This window comes from Halyomorpha halys, unplaced genomic scaffold (genome assembly GCF_000696795.3).
Source record: "Halyomorpha halys isolate HHAL.00 unplaced genomic scaffold, Hhal_1.1 Scaffold474.1, whole genome shotgun sequence".
Classification (NCBI taxonomy): domain Eukaryota; kingdom Metazoa; phylum Arthropoda; class Insecta; order Hemiptera; family Pentatomidae; genus Halyomorpha; species Halyomorpha halys.
In genome coordinates this window covers 259,397-282,113 of record NW_027108830.1, presented here as the reverse complement: position 1 = coordinate 282,113, position 22,717 = coordinate 259,397, and the positions used below count along the sequence as shown (strand labels likewise).

Genomic DNA, 22,717 nt, shown 5'->3' with positions numbered 1-22,717 from the left:
TCTTCTATATATTTGAATTCAAATTTCCATTTGAGCTGGGAAATTTGTATTTGGATTTTTTCTATTTATTTATATTTACAACGGTACATTATAATACATTTAGTAAATTTGATCTCAGTTAAAATGGAGTGATACATGTGTGTAGATAACTAACCCAATGATAGCACTCTAATGACGTTTTACATTTGGATGTCTCGTGGCCATCTTCTTTTCAGGCGCCTCGGAGGATTCTAAGGAATGGAAAAAGAAGCAAGGTTAGAAACTAATAGGTTCGCGTGGTTAGGGAGTTTATAATGGCAGGAATGAGATCTGGTTCGGGCAACATCGGTTACATAGGGAACATTGAGGTCTTATTGTATGATTTTATAAGTGACAAAGTAAGGAACATTGAAGATTTTTAAGAATTGGATACTAGAGAAACTCGAAGGTTTAGTGAAGCCACAAAGCTCAACTCCGTATGTCCAGATTGGCCTTATTAGAGTCATATAGATCAGTTTTGCTTTTACAACTTCTAACATGATAATCCAGTTTACAATTGTAAGAAAACTATTTTATACTACTAAGTACATGACTTTCATTTTTTAAAAAAATATGATTTTAATTTGAAAAAAGATTAATTTTTTTTTTTTTGTAGGAACCTAATATTTACTGTTCTCGTTGAAATAACAGAATTACAATCCTCCATTTAATCATTCGATTTAAAAACATTCTATTAAAGCATTTGATGGCTACCGTTTCAGATAAAGCATCTTTTATTTTTGTAAAAAATAAAATTAAAATAAAAAATAAATTTGTTTAAGATTTTGACTTCTGTGTTAAAAGATATCATTTATTTAATTTCTGTATCTTAGAAAATATATATAACGCCAAAAACTGAGACATATATATTATTTGTATATAAACACATACGTCTCTATATACAGCTATATGAATGTATGTTTGTATAAAAAAAGTAATAATAATTAAAATCAATGACTTCAAGTAGGTTCAAATTACGTTTATGGTTCAATCAAAAATATAAATATGATAAGTAAGTTTATTCTCTAATTTTAAATCGATATATTTTATGAACAGATAGCTGTAGAAAACAATTAATTCTAAGCAAGAGTTTTTCGATAATGTTCTTAGTGTACGCGCGTAATTAGAATTCACTAATCCCCCAAAAAGATTCATTTATTTGTTTGTATTTTAAGTTTCTGTTTTTTAATAGTAAATAACTATGTTAAAAAGAAGATTCAATGACTTTTTAAGACCAGTGAAATGTCTCTTCTGAATAGAATTCTATATGTTTTAGAATAATTGAACCATCAATTTTTAGTTTCAAATAGACTTATTTATTTAAAGTATATTCATAAATGGGAGTTAACATTATAATAAATTTTAATGAAAAATAACTGAAGTCTTGATTGAAGATTTTACTTCAATTCATCCTAACTTGTACCCTAGAGAACAATCCCCCGTACCAAATTTCAGTTAATTTAATTAAAGGGGGCAGCTAAAGGTGCCAAAAGGTTGTGGAACATTTTTTATTACTCATGCATATATGTGTAAAAATCTCCGAATTCGTCTCCAGGCTATGGAACGTATATGGCCCAAAAATTGTGGAATGTTTTTATCCACCCTAAAAACATGTACGAAACTATGTACGAGTATATAGTAAAAATCTCCGAAATCCTCTTCAGGTTATGAAACGTACATTAAATCCACTCTCAACTCCTTCCAATATACCAATCTGTTCCTGAAGTACAAAAATCAATTACGTATTTCAGTAAAAATACGACAGGAATAACTAATAATATTCACAATATTATTGTAAAGATTTTATCCAAGAAGATTTTATCCAAAGCTCTTTGAGTTTATCACTAATTCTACATGATGAACTGATCTGTTCATAGCCGTTTTTTATCTAAACCTATTTATTATTTTAAAAGTATAGAAGGGATACTCCCTTCACATAAAAATGGGACGAAAAAGAAAGAAATTTCTTAATATATTTTTTGTATTTTAATCAGAAGATTGTAACATTTCCTAAAAATATATTATCCTCGATTACCTAACTTGTTACTACTAATAACAGTTTAATTGTGTTAATTGGTTAAGGAAGTAAGAAGCTTTAAATTTCCTTCAATGGTCGGAATTCGTGTCATCACAATTCAGTTACTTAGTAAAGCGTGAATTAGCATTACTTAATTATTAAAGATGTGATTTATGTTTATTTTTGCAGTTATCTCTGCGTTCTTAATTTTTTGGAAGAATTTCCTCTGTACTCCCTTAATTATGATTACCTCATCCTCTTATCATCTACCGCCTCGTCACCCAGAAGGGCCAACCGACGTTGCTATAATTCGCGCACATCTAATGAGACATGTAGCCCGACTAGAGACGACATGAAGGCCAGCTTGCGAAGAGCGGTGAAGGGAAGTTCCCACGCCTCCCTCAGGGTGAAAGTAACTCATCTCTTACCCAACATGCAGATCTGCCTCAGTCATTACGACCCTCCATACTACACCGCTGAGCCTCGGGTTCTGTTTAGTCCGGGGTCGGCTCCCAGGAAGGAGTAAGCAGGAGTCTGCTGGAGTCACTCAGCTAAGTGTCAATAGTAGTCAGCGTTATAGGAGACCTTGTACATCTCTCCACTTGAGAAACAAGGAGTGAAGAGAAAGTTTTATTGTTAATGCTACTCAGCGGTCTAAGGAGAAAAATAAAACAATAACAAAGAAACTTATTGTTTTATTGAAAACGTGCAAGCATTCTTTTATAATATTTTCATTGACTATTGATTTATACACCAATTATTAATTATGCTATAACTTAATAAACTACAATACAATGATTTTATAGAATATTCTTAACAGGCTGAAGTTAATACAAAAAAAAAATCTCACCGCATATTGTAATATTATATGAATATTATTACTAGAGTTAGAAAAAAAAATCCTTAAATCTCAGTAGATAACAAAATAGTCAACGTTTCGGTTATTTACCCATCATTATCATATAAATAAACATCGGAGAAAGCACTTCTCACATTAGCAGTCTTTGCTCTGCTCGATGTGATCTTCACTTATTATGCCAAAATTGACGAAACATTGACTGCCTTATTATATGGGCCGTTCTCCAATTTCATGATTCTGATTTACTTGCGAAAAAATTGCATTTTTCTATGTTTTTTTTCATGAATTTCACCTAAATAGGCTGCTAATGATTTTTTACAAAAAAAGACTTCATAGAAATAATTTTTAAGTTAACCAAAAGATCATGACTGACACAATCGAGATGAGGGAAATAGAGTACAAATGATAGAAAATACTCAAAATTTAACAAATGCTAAATATGATTTTTTTGTGTACAACAATATTTTTAAGAAAAAAGTATAATTCTGAACTCTTTAATTCTGTAAAATAAAATGATAAATTGGAATGTTGTACATTTCCTCCGAAACATTTTTACAGGTTTCATATTTTAAAATTTTAATTTCATAGTATAGACGGATGTTTAAAAAAAAAACACAAAGTTTGAAAAATAAAAATGAGTTTGAATGAAATAAACTTTAAAAAATATATATGGTGGGTAGTCAGCTCATCTGATAAGATAATAACACTCAGAAAACATGTATGCTGTGAGATAGTCTTATCCAGAGCAGAAGAAAGATGTCGATTACTGGACTGTATTCCGAGGAGCGAGGACGAGAACATCATCAATTTATAAATTTGAAGAATTAAAAAATATTTTTTAATATCCAAATAGACTGAAAAAATAAAAAAATATTAGGCATTGTAATCTATGAATGATATTTAAAACTGGTAAAAACAAATCAGAAAACTAATTTTACATAAATATTTAAATAAATTTGGAGTTCAGGTTCTACTAACTACAAATATCTCCTTGATTCCTATTTCTCTACTTGAATTATTTCTTCCTCAGTGTTGGAGGTTTTGGGAATAATATTGAAGTGGGACATTCCATGTGAGACATTTATAAACATCATTTATAAATAATCGAACTCCCTTATAAATACACAAATTAACTGTAATATATATCAACTTAGGTTGTAAAACAAACAAATCTAATATAACAAAGATTTAAACAACAACAACAACCAAACAATGTAATCAAACAAACAAATCAAACTCACCTTTTAGGAAATATCACTGTTATATTGTGAAGGAATATAGGAGGTTAAATGACACACATTGAGCACACTTCTAAGAGGACTAGGGTCAGAAGTTATGTGAGATTAGCTATGTGAAATAGGTTATTCTTCATTTTGGCGGTAATCTGCTTACAGTGTTATTGCCAGGAATGATATTGAAATAAAGATTCCAAATATGTTGGCGCCCAATTTCAAAAAATGTGAGGGGAACAAGTTTCATTATCAATGGACCATGTTGATTATAGATCAGAACTTTTTTTTTTATACAACTAATAACACAATCTATCCTAAAAACAAATGCTCAAGGTCTTCCAATAGATAACTGAAAAAAATGAGTTTGTAAATGGTAAAAAAAGATAATTTTTCTGCAATCAAAGTCAGCAATTCGAGGGAGATAGATACTGACATTATATGTTTAAATTTAGGCCTATAAGATTGATACTGAGAAAAAATCCTTGAACAACAAGCTGAGGTTATCTATTGATCAACGGATTCAATTGAAGTAATGGCAATTTCATTCTATTCAAGTTTTGTGAATATTGGTGGGCTAGTCTTAAAGGTATTGCTATTTCTGTGACTGCATTAAAACCAATTTGAGACAATGGAAGGTGAAAATCATGAACAAAAAATTACTGTTGTTACAAAAATTCGTATTTGAGAGTTCTTTGAGGTTGGAATAACGAACATAAATTTTATTCCTTCATTGAATAAAACAGTTTAATAGAAGATAAAGAAGCCGTAATGCAATCTGAAAAGGTCGGGCGGTCTCAACTTTTCCTGATCGAATCCTATATTTGTATTTTTCCTTTTTTCTCATTTCATTCATAAAATTCTCTAATGTTTTGTATGTGCCGAATTTTTTATTCTTTTATTGAGGCAATTATATTATTGTTTACAATAATAATTTTTTTTTAAATTAACGATACTTCAGAGGAATATTTTTTAACAATTCGTCATTCAAGGCTTCCTACTGAGGATAACATTTAGCTGATAAAGCTAAAACACAAATAAATTAAAAATAAAACTGTGAAAAATCGATAATACTTTCGATCGGTCAATTTTATAAAAATATTTGTTGTGACATCTTAAGCATACCCGCCTCAAATATATAATTTCAATTTCCCACGACTTTTCACCTAGATTGGTCACACACTCTCCATTTTGGGTGACTAGGATATTTGGAATCAGGGAACCTCAAAACTCTAATTCGAAATTTTACATCATCGCAATACTTTCTCTTACTATATATTCCATATAAAGGTAAGTTATTGAAAAAATTTGAAAAAGAAAATAATAAGATATTTAACATCTTGCTGCGTTAGGTTTTAATGTAGACTTACCTCACAGCAGTTTCAAAATGTCTGGTGACAGTGTCATTCTAAAAACTTGTTTTTATCTTCTAATCCTAAGATAATGTTATAGAGACCTTAATGAGATTATAATAGATTTTAAAGTACCATGTCTTGTTTCCTATTGATTACTTGTAACAACCCTGATTACACGTAATAAATTTTTTATAGCAAGTACTTATTGTTATTTTAGTTATACACCCCATTTAGTTGACGTTAATTTCATGTTTCAGCCCATGATATTAGAAAAAGCACTGAACAGTTTAAGCTTTTAAAATTATTATTAATATTTGATGAGATATAAACACTAGTATAATAACCTATACTAAGGGGAAATTTACTTATTAATTCAGTTTCTATGACTACCCCTAAGAAACGGAGTCTAATGATACAGTTCTATTACATATTATTTGTTTTATCCGGCTTTTCATTTTAGAATAATTTTGATGTTGTATGTAAACATAAAAAAAATTAATCTGTCTTGATTTAGAAACTATCATGTGAGAAATGTTACTTATCATTTAAAGTTATCTTATTCCTTAAATGGTTCTTTATCGAAAGAATAAAAAATTCAGGAAAATGTATAGATTGTGGTTATTCCATTACGCGGAACTAATCTTTCCTAAACAGTTTGTAATGTGTTCTTTCTGATCACAGTGTAAAAGTAGTCCGGTGAAAGGCATATCAGAGATATTATAACATAACATATAATGTGGTCATACCAAATTCGAAGCGACTGGGCCAGATGATTGGAAAGAGTAACCACTGAGCGGATTCATTTAAACGGTATTATTCATACAATTAATTTCTAAGGTCAACTATGAAAATTTTGATTAGATAATTTTAGCTGATTTGTATATTTTTCAGTGTGTTGAATCCAAAACTGAACTCCATTTTATTCCACCACGTACAAGTATTTCACAAAATGAAGATATATAATGCCAGTTCTGTGACACAAAATCTAAGAAAATCGTACATAGCACCTACAGTAGCACCTACGGTAGTGATCCAATTCAAATTTTTAAGGTATTATAAGTGTGTCAAAGTATACTGAATTAATCAAGTCAAACTCTAGTAGCTTTACTAGAATTTGAGATATAACATGTATTTATAATTATTTACATTTATTCGGGAGTCTTCTAATTACCTTATAGGCAAATCTAGTAAATGTATACTTAAAATATTAAATCGACTTAATGCATTATTAGAAGTATGATTACTTCTTATAGTTAAGTATAGATTCCAGCAGACAAAATATAATAAAATACTATAAACATAACTCCACCAAATCGATTGTGTGTCTGCTATAATTGGTCACCATTACTTTAACTTCATAATTCTATGTTCACATTAGTGGTATATTTATTTGCGTATTTTAGTGCTTAAATCCATAAAGTTCGAGTATATTTTATACTACACTTGAAACCTTCAGAAATGCTGTTTAGCTTTCGGTACAAATGTTATAATCGGTTCAAGAGATTGTTTCCGAGAACAGCCAAAACCGTGAGTAGGGCCGAGTCAAGGATCCCACTCCGGAGAGCTGTCTCGAATTACCTACGAACTTGAGATTAGATTAGTCACGTTTTTTTTCCTTCGCTTTTCTAATTGTTTGTAAACCGTATAATACATCGACAGGCTACGTTCAAAACACTTATTTTTCTAATTATAGAGATCATAAAAAAATTGTGTAATTTTATTTGTAGTTACAGTTAGATAATTAGAGACGCTATTCAATTACTAGGAATATAGTAAACCTGTTAAGCGACTAGTACAACCATAGAAACTTTAAATATAAAAATATCATGAAAAACATAGCGTCAAATAAATTGCATTTACTACCACAGTAGTTTTTAATACATTATTTTATTTTCGTGGTTTCGTTCATCTTAGCACAGTCAAATTAATGTTTTCACTGTATTAAAACACGTAGCTCTAAAAGTTTTTGATATGTGTAGGGAAAGGTTCCCCGCAAGACCTTTATTTTGTTGTATTGGCAAAAGTTTATTTGGTTCTAATTTACCTTCTATATGTTGAGCTAAATATTATTAAGAGTATCATAATATCAATTCAGCATTTAATTACTGCTTTAATTTTTGTTTCTCATAGCACAATGGCTTGAAAGGTTAGTACAAACGTTTACCTTGGAATTATACTCCTGAGGTAGTTGCCTCAGAGCTCATAGAATCATTACGAAGAACCATTGTGTGGGACCATCTTTGGCATCGCCGGCCTATAATCCTCCTGTAAATTCTCTTAAAGACTCAAGTTGCTGCCCTCATGGTCGCGCCGTACATCAATACCACTTTATTTCCAGTACGTATTAAATCAAACGGGGGCGAATAATCAATGATGTTACTCGAGAGGCAAAAACCTCTATAACTACTATTGCACAGAAGGAAGCAAGAACACAAAACAGGCTGAAAACACAGGAAACAACAATTACAATGAAGAACATTACAGACTCTATCAAAACTGTTCAAATAATCAAGCAGAAAAACTGGCAGTACTAAAGACTACAGACTACATATTAAGGTAAACAAACAACACAAAACCTATATTAAACATTCATACTGACAACAAAATACAAGACCCACTTACCGTACAAATTCAGACAAGACACACAAAAAAAAAGAAAAAGAAAAAAAAGACAGCAGCTTGTGATAATCAACCTCCTTACGAATATAGCTTAGACCCTGCCTCTTACGTTAAAAATTATTTACTAACCGACATAATCGAAAAGTGAAACAGACAATGGCAATAGTCAACTAAAGAACGACCATTGCACAAATACATTCCGAACATCACCTCACAAAACTACAACATAAACAAAAGCACCCTTTACAAACTGACTCAATTTCTTACAGAACATGGACCGACTAACCAATACCTGAAGAGATTTCACTTACAAAATTCAAACACATGTACCGATACAATGCAGGAAGATGTAGTAATTTGTGAGAAAGCACAGTTACAAGACAAACGGTTGTACATGGAGATGATTTGATCAGAATAACGCTCGAACGTCAATTTTTACTCAATTAAGGATACCCGTTAAATGAGGCAGGGTGGGCCAACCTTGTCACTATTCAGTACTCAGGGTATCCTGGTCCCTATTTGATACTCAGTAACCGGAATCGAGCCCGGCCCGGATGTAATAAGTCTAATAACTCTTCCAGCTACCTCAGTATTACATTATTAATCTTTAGGTAGTCTGTAACGTTTTCGCACACAGAAAGAAATAAAATTTAAATTTTTTCTTAGTATTTTTAAAACTAATAGGTTAAGAAATAAATAATAAGATGGAAACAAGGTGAAATAACAACTTTATTACGTTTTCGAAAACCTATAGAAACCAAAATTTATATAGATTCAAGATACCTAAGGTCACTACGCAACTCAAATATTTTTATTAAAAAAAAAAAATAATGACTACGCCAATAATCCTATCTGTCTAAAAGGACAACTTTTTTTTTACTTAACAGAACTAAAAAATGATTTTGTTTTTTTCGTCATTGGACCAGCCGCCATTTTTGCAAGTAGCATGATCTAAGTAGGCAGACTTTCATATCTTTATTGGCAATGCAACATACCATATTTATTTGTTGATAGTTGCTATTGGTTCGAAATGGTTTACATCCCAAATGCGATAACCAATTCAATAGAATAAAAAACAAAAACTATTTATAATATCTCTGGTAAATCATAGATTTTTTATCTTAATTGGGTTATAAATTGAGTAAATATAGTCCTGTTCAGTTTATGTTCAAATCACGTTATTTTCTAATTGTAGCGTTGCTAGTAATTAACCAGGACGGTTTGATTACCGGTCCTGTCAGTATATTCAAAGAAAACAAATAATCAATAATTATTTCCTAATTAACATCATAAATCTTGTTTGAGATCCTAGAGATATAATTATGATGCAAATTTCACATTACAAAAAAAATGTATTCCACAAAAGTATATGGTTATAATTTTTAAACTATGTTCAATAATATAAAGAGAACTTTAGTAATCAGTAAGTAAATTTTATTTATAAACCTGATAAAAATACAAGTCATGAATTATTAAACCCGATACGATAAAAAAATTTGATCGTTATAAAAAAATAATAATTTTTATTATTATAAGGATTAAAAAATTAAAATCTGTACCACTACAATCCATGAAGGGTTAAGGGTGCAGTTCTTTGTAAAGAAATACTGTTACTAAACCTACGGTTGTGAAAGGAGTTGATTTGTTCAGAATCAAGCTCGACTGTCAGATTTTTACCCAATTAAGTGGGTACCCTTAATTGGGTAAAAATTTAAGAGGTTGAACCCCAGGAGGGGTCCTCTGAGCGTGTAACAGAAAACAATTTTCTGCCTAGCTGGATTCTAACTCGGGTCCTTGGAGTTAGTAGCATCATGCCTTATCACACGCAACCCCAATAATAAGGATAAAAATCATAAAAAAATATACATACAAACTCAAAATTTCATGTTTCTAAAATTTTAGAAATATGTTTTAATGAAATCAATCTTATTATACATATAATTTAAATACTTGTTTTTTTTTCTTAAAAGTGAAAAAGAAATGATCGAATTAGGCAGCTAGGGAACTGCTTAATTACTTTGAATAACGTGCAAATGGAAGATATGATAGTATTAAAAACATTATTTAAATATATGAATTAAAAATTTGATGTTATATTAGTATAAGCTTCTGCCCACCTGGAGAATATTCTGTGGTTGGCTGAAATAGCCTATCAAAGACTGCCTTGATCTCCATGATCTTTCTAAAAGAAACTCAGCAACAGCGACCCTTTAAAATGACAGCAAATTCAAACTTTTATCTTTTTTTTTGTTTTGCCGAAGCCTTATTTTTGTAATTTAAAATAGTGCCTATTATAGGTGCATCTAACGATATAAGCCTTTCATGACTTAGATGGGAACTGTCTCAACTATTCCCCTTAAAGCCCTTTAACTCTTAATGGGTAATTCTCTGAAAACGAAAAAAAAAATCTTCAACAGCGGTTTAGCAATCATTAGTAAAGATACTTTGTTAAAATATATCTAAAACTTTTAAATTACTTATATAAATTACCTTACTTTAGTTTGAAATTTCAAAAAAATATTTGTTAAAAGTTTACCTTATGATTGATTTTTAAACTAGAGATCTTTAGTCTTATGAATAATAAAATCGTTTATCTGCTGAAAATACCAATGATTGCAAATTCTAGAAAGAATTTAATCTACCATAATTTCATAAATAAATAATTACGAAAACTAGTCAAAAATATTTAAACTGATTTTGTCATTACCAGTATTTATTACTATTTATATATATGGTTATAACTACATGGATAAAACAGGTGTTTAAAAAATTAAATAAATAATAAATTACTTTTAAACCGTCCCAGATAACAGTTATACCGTGACATAAGAGAATAATTGGCTTGATCCAATCCCGACTCGACGTGACGTGATGGACGACAAGCTATTGGCAACAGTAAGGACACACAATAGAGGACAAGTTAGCAGCTGCTGATGGAGCTAGCTCACTAAGACAGGGAATGTCGTGCTATTTCCAGCCTTTACCCTTGGTCCTTCTCACTCTAATGGTTATGTTAGACGTGCTCCCTAATCCCAGTCTAGATCTACATGCTTTCTTCTGCTCTCTCGTATCTAATTGTCGTTTCTTTGACTCTAATATTCCAAAGTAAAATTTATAAAAACATTCTGCATTTACAGCCTCTAATTAAGTTTTTTCAACATTCCATATCAATTAGAAGCTCATAACCCGGCGGCACAAGTACTATCTGCAGTTACACGAGCACACGTCTATGCCTCTCAGATACTAATAATGCAAAATGTGGTTTTATATCTATTTATCCTTTACAATTATTATAAAAGAGTATTAAATTAAGTGTCAATTCAGGTTAAATACTTATCAAAAAATGTAACTAAAACGTTTTATATTATTGTTATTAAAAAAAATTTTTAAAAAACTGTTACTAGACCAACGATTGTGCAAGGAGTGACTTGGTCAGAATCATACTCGACCGCCAGATTTTTACCCAATTAAGGGTACCCAATTTAAGAGGCTGGGTGGACCCCAGGAGGGCTCCAAGAACCCACAGGAGTTGACTCACGGCTACAGTGTAACAGAAAACAATTTCCTGCCCAGCCGGATTCGAACTTGTGTCCTTAGAGTTAGTAACTACACGCTTTACCCCGTGGCCAGCACGCGCCCATTATTGTTATTGAAGATAATTATTATTAGTGAAAGATTGCTGATTGACCGTGTGCATTAATGAATGGAATATAGTCCGGATGTGGTCAAATAAAACTCAAATAGTAATAACTATTTTTATTGAGCCAACGTTTCACCCCACTTTTCAAGGCTTCGTCAGGGCTAAAAACGATAACAACTCTTGACATAGTTACAAAGAAAAAAAAAAAACAAATATAGAGGAAAATAACAGGGGTATACAGTGAAAAGTAAAATTTAAATATTTAAAAGTAAAAGTAAAATATTTTTTTGTTTTGACTGCCATCAAAATAGCCCTGAAGAAGCTCTGCGACGTGGGGCGAAACGTTGGCTCATTAAAATAGTATATTTCTACTATTTGAGTTTTTTTGACCGCACCCGGACCATATTCCTTTCATCTTTACACACGGTCAATCAATAATCTTCCAGTACGTTACTATTATTGTTTATAACCTTTAATTTTTCTTATTAAATTTTACGTTTCACTGTATACCCCTGTTATTTTCCACTATATTTGTATTTTTTTCTTTGTAACTATGTCAAGTGTTTGCATCTTGCCAGGCATAAAATAAATAAATGTGGTTTTGTTTATTTATGTTGTTCTTTGCTGACCGCACCCTCCGGCAAACCTCTCCAGTCATGGGATTAATAGTACTATAGATAGATAGTGGTGAGTAGACAGTTGACCGTAGATTACTGATTGTAGAAGATGGTCGGGGGGTGCGGTCAGCAAAGAAAAACATTAATAAACAAGAAAATATTTATTTATCCCGATGTTTCGACCTATGTTTTCATCAGGGAGTTAGCGAGGGTGTTGGCTAAAAACTATGTTTGATTAAGACCTCAAACTCAGGTCGAAACGTCGGCATAAGTAAATATTAAATATTAATGTTTTTCTTTGCTGACCGCAACCCCCAACTATCTTCTCCAATATAGATAGATAAATATAGTAATATAGATAGATTTTCATCAGAGTTCATGTGATAGTGCAGGGAAAAATAGACTTTATGTTTTAGATTTTTAGGGTTCATATTAAATTTTAAACAACAATGTTTACCATTTGAATTTGATTTTGGACTAGTTGGGAGAGACCCTATTATAACACAATAATTAAGTTAGGATACAACAGTAGTAAGTAATTCTAATAATTTTTGAAATAAAAATGACTAAAAAAGGAAGATTGATTCTCACTACACCTTACTAGTAATATTTTCAATATCATATTATTATTTACATCTCAGGGGTAGATGTTGTTTGATTGCAGACTCTGACCACATCACATCTTAGTATAATCGTTTGAAAAAAATGTCCATGTTAATTTCTCAACGAAAGACCGCTGTTGGGTTTTAGTGGTAAACATTTTCCCCAATTATTTATAGGCTTAATTCAATAGTTTTATTCTAATTAGTACACATTGTGAACTTCCAATAAAACAAAATTATTCCGTTTTTCTGGTTCAAGATCTAGGTACCAACGTTAATCGACAACTTTTTAACCATCATACTGAAAGTTGGTAGAATTTATAACTTTCCTGCCTAAAATCGTGATCTCAGAGGTCATAAATAACCAATTACTAGAACGTGGACCCGGGCTTTCGTGTTTTGCTTAATTATATACATCAGAGAGCTCAATTATAGCCGTGCCTCCTGTTTGCATCTAATGATAATCGTCCTCCTTCGTCAGTTGGATAAGTTCGCTACACCCTCGAGCAATTGTCTGCCCCAGGATAACATTTAAAAATATATATGATGTAGTTATTGCAAATCAAATTCGGGTAGTAGCGATGCAAGGAATACTTTTTTTTAGAAATGTACCGACCTAAAAGAAAAATTTATCAATTTATTACAGAACACAACATCTACTCGTCGTCAAGATACTTGCCCCATTAATTTATCTCAATAATATTCATATTACTGAGATAGGCCCAACATATTCACATGAATTATTATAAATTACTGACTTCCAGGTATTACATTCAGAAATGTACAAAAACACTCATACGAGTACAAAAAATATTATGATTATCTTAGAAACACTTTGGTACTTCAGCAATCAATAACTAATAATGGTTTACTGTTTTATGTTTATTAGTTGATTACTTATTCACAAATTAATGTTAGTTGTTAAGGCGGTATTCGTTTATTGAGAGCTAATTGACAAAAAACTCACGAAAGAAGTAACATTTGAATAAAAATGTAGTATTTGATGAAAATTGATAAAGAATTATCATCGACTTAAGTTACGTATTTCGAATAGCTTAGAAATTGAGTTAACTGCGTTTACCTCTTGTTAGTTTCCATTGAGAATGTCTGTTCAATGGATAGAAACTACGTAATGATCATCTACCGCAAGAAGAACTAAAAATTATACTGGCTATTTCTGAAACCAGCTGTCTAAAGCAAAAAAACTCTTCTGCTTTACATATTAGCTGTGTGTGTCAGTTGATTTTATCATCCCCAATTCTTCCAGAGATCATAAAGATAATGTAGTTAAAATTTTGTTGATATTGTTTTTACAGCTTTCGCTGTTAGTGGTTACAAACGAAAATCGGGACTTCATTTTAAACAATGGAAAAAATGAAGTTTAATATACGATTGGATAAAAGAAAAACTATAAATTTATTTATTCAATACTATGATATATGCTATTGTAATGTGTTACTTTAATAAAGAATTAATTAAACATTCGTACCATATACTATGGATTCAAGAAATAATATAACCATAAAGACAAGAAAATTATTGGAAGTAGAAATAATAAAGTTCTGACAACAATATAAAATTTAATAACGCAACACATAAGGCAACATAAGACAAGCTAATACAATATATTGTTTAAGTAGCTTATACCTTTCCCTCGTTTCGGTTGCCACACCTGGATTGTACTAAAACGTCGAAGAGGATCACGAAAAACGAATCTAGCGATCCACATTAGTTACTCCGGCCATTCTCAAAACAAATTCCCTTTCTAATTAATATCTTCTCTGCAAACATTAAGGGATACACCGGCCTTAGAACGTTGATGAAATTGCAGAATATCGACTAATCACAGGCAGCGTTTTGCAACATAGCTCGCTGCAAAACATCTCTAATGGATTGGGATCAATAATTTGAAAATTCCTTATGAAGGCTTATCTGATTTCCGATACGCGATTGGTATGCTAATGCGAGTTTGGAACGGTTCATTAAGATTTCGATAATTGCAAAAAAAAATTTTAGTATTTGACTAATTTTTATGAAATTTTCTACCTGCCAGACACCTACAATCTTGATTTATTGATAATGATGTCTATATTGATTAATAAACTCCATCAAAAAAAATTTTGACTATGTTGTTAATTTTGCAATTGTGTCCAATGTTCCTAACTTACCTAAGAAGAAAATTTGATAATAAAAATTTGTTTAAACCACATTTAGATCTACATTGAGTTGAAAAAAATTTAACTACATGACTCAATATTGATGTATGAATCTAGATAAGCCTTATTATAAGTGATAATTGTGAAAATCATCTGATCCTATAAAGTAGTTTCCAGACTGTGATGAAATATATGTGTAAGACCCTAGACCTAGACCTAGAGTCCAAGAAAAGTCGCTAAATTTTTGCTAAAGTCTGTTAATAAATAAAAATAAAATGAAATTTTTTCACCAGGTATTACACTTAATCCAGTCAACAAAGGTAATTCTGGAAAAATAATAAAGAAGTTTTCTTTCAACGATGTTATTTCTTTTTGGTATTTCTATTCTAATACAATAGTTTATAAGTAAAGTAGTTTTATTATTGACTGATCCTCAAGACCCAACAAAAAAAGAAATATATATATATATATGTACTTCATTTTGACTGTATAAAAATCAAACACAAAAGCCAAACCTTTTAATAGGTAAATTTTCCACTTCTTAATGTAACAAATTAAAACAAAAAAAAAATTCATCCGTTGTAACTGAGTTTCTTAATTTGTCTGTACTCATTCACAAAATATTTGGATAGGCCACTCTGACATTGCAATAACGATATTTAATTGTAATTCTTCAAACGAAAATGGATCTATTATACTGTTATTTCCTGCAGAGGGCTCAATATAATCTATTGGACTCACTAATAATCATTGATTTTACATATTATAAAAATCTTCGATCAATTATATTATGTACTTTTTTTATTATTACATATACTTGTTACTTCTTTATATCTGTTTCTTATTAATATTGTTTTAATGTATATATTTATCTATCACTACTTTTATCAATTATATGACATATAGTCTATATTCTTATTTATTTGAAATGAATATTACTTGTATTTTGTATTTTAGGTGTTTTTTATTTAAGATAATGAGGGGGAAAATAAGAGGAAAGTCACATTGGGTTAAAAGATAAAATATGAAGAAAAAATAGATAGAAAAGGAAGAAAGATAAATAGAGAGAGATTAAAAAAAAAATTAATAAAGCATACAAATAGGAAAAAAAAGATAAAATAACTAGTTTCTCTGAAAAAAATATCTATCTCTACAATCCAATTTTGGGTATTAAGCATATTCATTTTCAACTTCTTGTTATCATACTTATATCACACTGAAATGAAAAGATGTTAACATTATTGTTTGTTATTATGGATATTAATTTATTCACTAATAGAATTGTAAAGTGTCATTATTTTTGTTTTCAGGATGAAGCATGCTCGGTAGGGAAGAGATGGGGCAGTGGAGGAACTGGAGATATGGATCTCCACCCAGCGACCAGGGAGGTAAGACATTTTAGTAAAACAATTATACATATATATAAAATTATAATATACCAAGACACCTATCAGTCAAATGTCGTCACCTTGTCTTGAGATTTAAAACATACAGTGCATTTGTATGATATTAAATTGAAGGGGGCAACTAATAAATTATCATAAGGTTTTATTTAATGATTTTAAACATTTTGTTTTGTCCGAAAAATGACTGAATTTAACGAAAAGAACGTTAGTTAAATTTTTTAGATTTAGGATATTCTATTTTTTAGGGTGGTCAATATTTAAAAAAAAAAAAGGATATCTTATATTTGTCATACTAATTGTCAATTGACATATAATTATCAAACTAACACCAGTACTTAATGCATACAAATCTCATTGCACAAACCTGTTTTGCCACGCCTAAAATCCCGAAGGTAATGAATTAAAGAAAAAATTTGAGGTAATCCGATGAATTATAATTTTTTATCTGCAGTAAACTGAATTTTATAATTGTCGACCGTAAAATACTTCGAAGATCATTTTTTTCTCTTCTCGTAAACAGGTGGTTTTCTTTCCGCCAGTGGAATGCGACTTATGTATAAGTGGTAAAACTCGCAATTCCATCTCACACAGCAAAGGTCAGGCACTGAGGACCTTGCCATAAAGCTCTATTGGGACCATCATCCCACTATTAAATTCCACCGTGATTGATAATTGTGGTAATTTGGTACAGTTACCAGTCATGCCTCAATCTCATAAAATATTATACATAAAAATACATTCATACCGTTATGAAATGACTGAGGATTGAAATTCTGGCTTGATTTAGGAAGTAAAAAAAAACTGAGATTTGAAAAAAAAAAGTTATGATTTAGAACTCTCACAATAAGCGGGGTCTTTCTCAGCTGTATATATAAACATGAAAAATATATTGGAATTCAATCGGTAATAAAATAATTTTTTAAAAATGTTATAATAAATAACATCGACCAGGGGAACAGTGCTCTGCCACCTCCCAGGTCTTGGTTGAGGGGGGATTTCACGGAACAGTGGATTGGCACAGGCTTTCAGTCCATCAAAGAATTTGATGTGCCTACGGGCTATGAATTCTGGCACAGTCGGGAGTTGGAGCTCCTCACATATTTCTCTATTCCTGGCCCGCTGGAGTGAAGCTCCTCGTACTATTTGCCTCAGGAGGGAGGTCTGGAAACTCTGTAGTTTGGTCAGCGTCGTTTTGTAAAGGTGTCTCATGAGTGGTGCACCATAGAGCAGCGTTGGACGAATGATGGCCTTGTATATTTGTATCTTCAGGCGTAGTGAGAGTTGTGACGTCAGGAGATGGTAGAGCCTATGCGACTTCTGCCGGGCCAGCTTTAGTCTCCCCCTGGCGGGACTGAAGAGGGTGAGGTGCCTGTCGAGAGTCGCGCCCAGGTAGAGGATGGTGTTGGAGATATTCCGACCCTCGCCATCCACGACGAACCGCTGGGGTAGCTTGCTCTTCTTGCCATTCTGAAACGACATGACGATGGCATCCGTCTTAGCTGGGTTAACTCTGATGCATACAATACTTCTTAAGAGCAGCTACGATGGTGGTAGAGGCAGATTGTGCGTGGTGGAGTGCCAGTTCAGCTCTCATACTGGAGGCGTAGACTCCTATATCGTCGGCATAGGCTGCTACCATTGCGCGCCGATGTTTGATGGCGACCACTGGAGCAGTGAAGACTACAAACAATAGAGGTTCCAGCACAGACCCTTGAGGCACTCCGCAGATGGTGGGCCCTGGGGCGACAAATCTCCACCAACCCTGACCACGAATGATCTATCGCTGAGGTAGTTCCTGACCAATCGACACAGGGCGGCGGGAAACCTGAAATCCTCCAGCCGGCGAAATATGGCTCTCAAAGGCCTGGCTACACTCCAGCGAGATGAAGGCAGTCGCAAAATTATACTTCATTCGTTCGATTATGTGAGCCTGCAACTTCACCTGATGATGGTCACATGAGACACCTCGTTGAAAGCCGGTTTGCTCGGGTGGTATCACAGCAGCCTCCCAGCCACATCTACCAACCAAGAATACTGAGAAATAAATAGTGCGTTTCATGCAATATGGATGAGCTAGAAGACACATTGCTGTATCTGTCTCTATATCTTATCCTGACATAATAGAGACTAATATAATTATTAAAAACTCAGCAGTAAAGAACTATTTGAAATATAAAACAGTAAAACTTTCAATAAAAACGCGATTAATCTTACATGCGATGCCCAAAGATAGGTTTTACAAGCAACGATTTACTATTTTTTATTTTGCTTTTTAACGTCATAACAACCTGAATAAAAATTGTACTATGCAAATTTGATTTATTTGCATTTACTTGAAAAACGCTCCAAATTGACAAATTACTAGGAAACGCTTGTATAAACCATCATTAAGTAGCAGTTTTAAATTAATAAATAAAATAAGAAATTAAATTAAATTCAAGAAATGTAAGAAAAATAAAATAAGATATAAATGGAGGCAGTGACCAATGCTATTTTACGCCACTAAAGAAAAACAAACAAACCAGCATTAAAAGGGAAATTAGGTCATGTGGAGTTGAGAATTTTGGTTCTGAAATAGAATCCTCCCAAATCTATGTTGTTAATTATGTTACAAATAACATTATTTAAAAGATCTCACGGACTATGACACAAGATGCGATTATAACCGAAGGAAAGCTGAGTTGGGGAGACGTTTATTCCTTTTCAACGTGTGATTACACATAAGCATTCTGAAACGCCACGCGTTTTAAACGATTTGGTTATTGGTTCAGACATACTCCCGAATCGATTTCCAAAATCTGGGGGGTAGTTGAATCCAATTGATTTGTTGCTTGCAGAACTAGCAGTATAGTTAGCGGTTAGACAAATATTTGTTTAATTTTATTTTTCAAATTATTTGGACCATAAATTATAACTATAATTTAAAAAGTAAATGCAAAAAAAAAAAATATTGGTGATGTAGAGTTTTATTTCATTTTGCATGAGACCATAACAATATTTACATAGTTATGCGGTATTATATAATTCTAGATAATTTATGAAATCTACCGATGACATTTCATTTTGCGCCATGAATCCATCAGCCGCATGACCGAGACTAGTCGGAGACCCTAATGAGGGACTAGTTTACTTCTTGATAAATTAACGGGAGAATTAAGAAGGGTACACAACACTGAATTAAGAGAACTACACCCGATAAATATAATTCAAGTTATAGCATTGCGGCGTATAAGAAGGACCTATAAGGCATTATTATTATCCTCTGTTTGTCTCGCTAGTGCGGGTTGAGTGTCTGAGGTGGGGGACCAGAAGTCCAACCACCATCATATTTGAGTTTATTTTTCCTTTTTTTCTTTGTTTTAAATATTTACAATTTTTCGCACTATATGTGCTGTGCCTAATAGAACCGACTGTTGAGCCTCTCTTAGCACATCAATAAGCACCCCCAAACCATTCACGCCTGCCACTGTAGATTTTGTAATGAGACTATCAATTGGTAGATATTATGAATGGAGTAGTGGTAACACCTTCCAATTGGTATAGTTCTTTCAACTCACGCTTCTTTCAACGCCAATTCCCGGTACTTTTTTTCTTTTTCTCCCTCAGTGAAGCTTATATTATTTTCGTTGGGGATCCCAACATCAATAAGTTCTGCTTTCTTTTTTCTTAGATATAAAAAGAGGATATGTGGTTTATTATGGCGCATTGTATGGTCCCTAATAATTGATTCATCCCAATAAAGCTTGAGAGAACCTTTTTGGAGGAGTCTATTTGGGTGGTACTTGAATATGGGCTCTTATCATAAATTAACCTGTGCTTCATCATCAGAAAATGATGTAAAATTTTAACCACATTGTTGTTCCTCTGTAGATATTGAGTACCAGACAACACTCCACATTAACCAGTAATATGTTGGATTAATTCCAGCGTTACCGAGCATAATCGACATTTATCCGCTGCTGTTGCGTCTTTTAGCACATGTTTCCTATATGATCTGGTGGCGATCACTTGATCTTGAATAGCAACCACAAAACCCTCTATCTCGGAGAATAGCCTTCCAAATTTTAACCATTCAACTAATTTTTATTTGCCGATGGAGACTTCGTTTAGTTGGATATAGCTCTCCCGGGCTTCTTTTTTTTTCATACTTTTCCATTCTGCCAGTCGTTCATTTTCTGACACGATTGTTGATTCAACACCTTTGCTCTAATTAAGTGCAGTTAAATCAGAATCCAGAATGTATCCTTGAGATGGCGAGATAAACTCCTCTTGTTTTAGCAAGAAAATATTGGCGTAGGGCTTTATCCTATTTGTGGCAAGCTTCTTCAATATTTAGCAAACCACGTCCTCCTTCTTTCCTAGGTAAATATAGATGAGCTTTAGAAGAGGTTGAGTTCCGTTCTTGTGTGAGATATAGTCGTACAAGGCGATCGATCTTGTAGGCTGGTGTTTGACCTCTACACTATGCCAAAGTTATAACTAAGAGCAGGTATAGCCTAGGTGTTGATTGCCTTGATTCATCGTTTCCCAGTTAATTGGATTTTGAGCACTTTTCGTAACCTAATTTTGGGCATTGCTAGAAGCTCCTTTTGTATATCTTTTCGGGAAATAATTAAGATGTTGTTGCATTCCAAATATTTATATAATTGATTGGCTTTAAGTTTATTTCTCTATGTACACTTCTTCATTAACCAGAATATTCTGTTTACTAACCACTTTCCACTTGGTTACATGAAGCACTGCATATTAATCGAGGCCAAATGACATTCCCACATTACTTGTAAAAGATGAACCGGCTTCTATATTTTGTTTTTCACAAAACACCCTAACTGTTCTGTGGGTATCATATTCTCATTTTCGAGGTGTTCATATATCTTGGTCGCCATGATAGAAGTGAGAATTTTATATGGATCATTCAAACACGTTATTGGCCGAAAATCTTCAGGACGTTGGTTTAATTCATTCTTTTTTAGAAGTATATAAGTGATGCCATCAGAGATACCATCAGGGAGCGTTGGTGTGTAATCAAGTATTTCCTGGTACCCTTTTGATAGCAACTCTTGCAAGCAATTAAATCATTTAATCCAATAATTGTGGATTCCGTCAGGTCCAGATGCCCTCCATTTTTTCATTTTTTTTTTTACAGCTTCCGAAACATCTTCCAGTCATATATATTATGACTTCATTCATTTCAGAAGCATTTTGGAAACTTTTCATTTCTTCTCCTATCTAGAAGCGTTGGAGGTGATTCCCCGGCCTTTCCCACTCAATTTTCCAGTAAACTTCAATATCATAAGAGTATTTGCTCGATATTTTTTCCTTTTGCACAAAGTTTCTTTAAAACTTGCGTTTATTCTGCCTGTGATCTATATATTATTATTTGACGCGACTATGACTCAGGTTTCTTTTTCAATTTCTGAAACACTGAACTTCTTCTTCCTTTCTTCTGTCCAAGTTCTTCTATACGGGAGTTTTTTACTGTCCACCACAAGCACCGCATGTTTCAGGAATTTTCGGCACTCTGTTCTATCTTCACTCAAATCCTTTCCAATCCCAAGCCTCTGTGTTTCATGTTTGATTTGTATTGTGTATCTGTGATTGAATTTAGGTCCCATAACCTTACTGAAAATCTTCTTGTTCAATCTCTGCTCGACCATTCTTTGAATGTGTCCATAAAACCTAAGTCTTCTTTCCCTCATTTCTGTCTCCAAATCAGGGATTTCAATCTGTGCCCTTTGTTATTTTGGGCCCATGGATTCTTCTAAGAATCCTTCTTTCTATTATCAGCAGTTTCTCTAGATTGGGAAAGAACATGTCTCTGTTCCGTACAATATCACTGTTTTACCGTTGTACAGTAATGCCTAAGTTTGGCCTTCTTGGAGATGTATTTTTTATTATAAATGCTGCTTGTTAAGTAGCTTAAATTCTCAAATATTTTAACCCTGTATTCATGCTTTCCTTCTGCGACAAATTTCTGCTAATTGCCTCCACCATCGACTCTGCCAGTAATCATCCACAAAGGCCAGACATTTTACCAGGATATTGCCACTCTGATTTCCTACCTTAGCTTTTGATATTTCTTTTTCCCATAAGGTACTCATAACCTAGTCTAGAACAATATTGAAGAGGACAGGTGAAAGTCACACCGGTTCTTATCTGATTTTTGACTTAGTTTCTGCCAATGTTACGTGTATATATA

At 32.5% G+C, this 22,717-nt stretch overlaps 1 protein-coding gene across 1 annotated transcript in view; it reads left to right on the top strand.

The window, feature by feature from the left end:
• LOC106683244 (Krueppel-like factor 2) overlaps positions 1-22,717 on the top strand; it is a 275,237-nt gene that overhangs the window by 95,191 nt on the left and 157,329 nt on the right. The window contains exon 3 of the mRNA XM_067047155.1: positions 16,423-16,500. Within this exon, the coding sequence (XP_066903256.1) occupies positions 16,423-16,500 (78 nt within the window). The remainder of the gene's footprint in view (positions 1-16,422; positions 16,501-22,717) is intronic.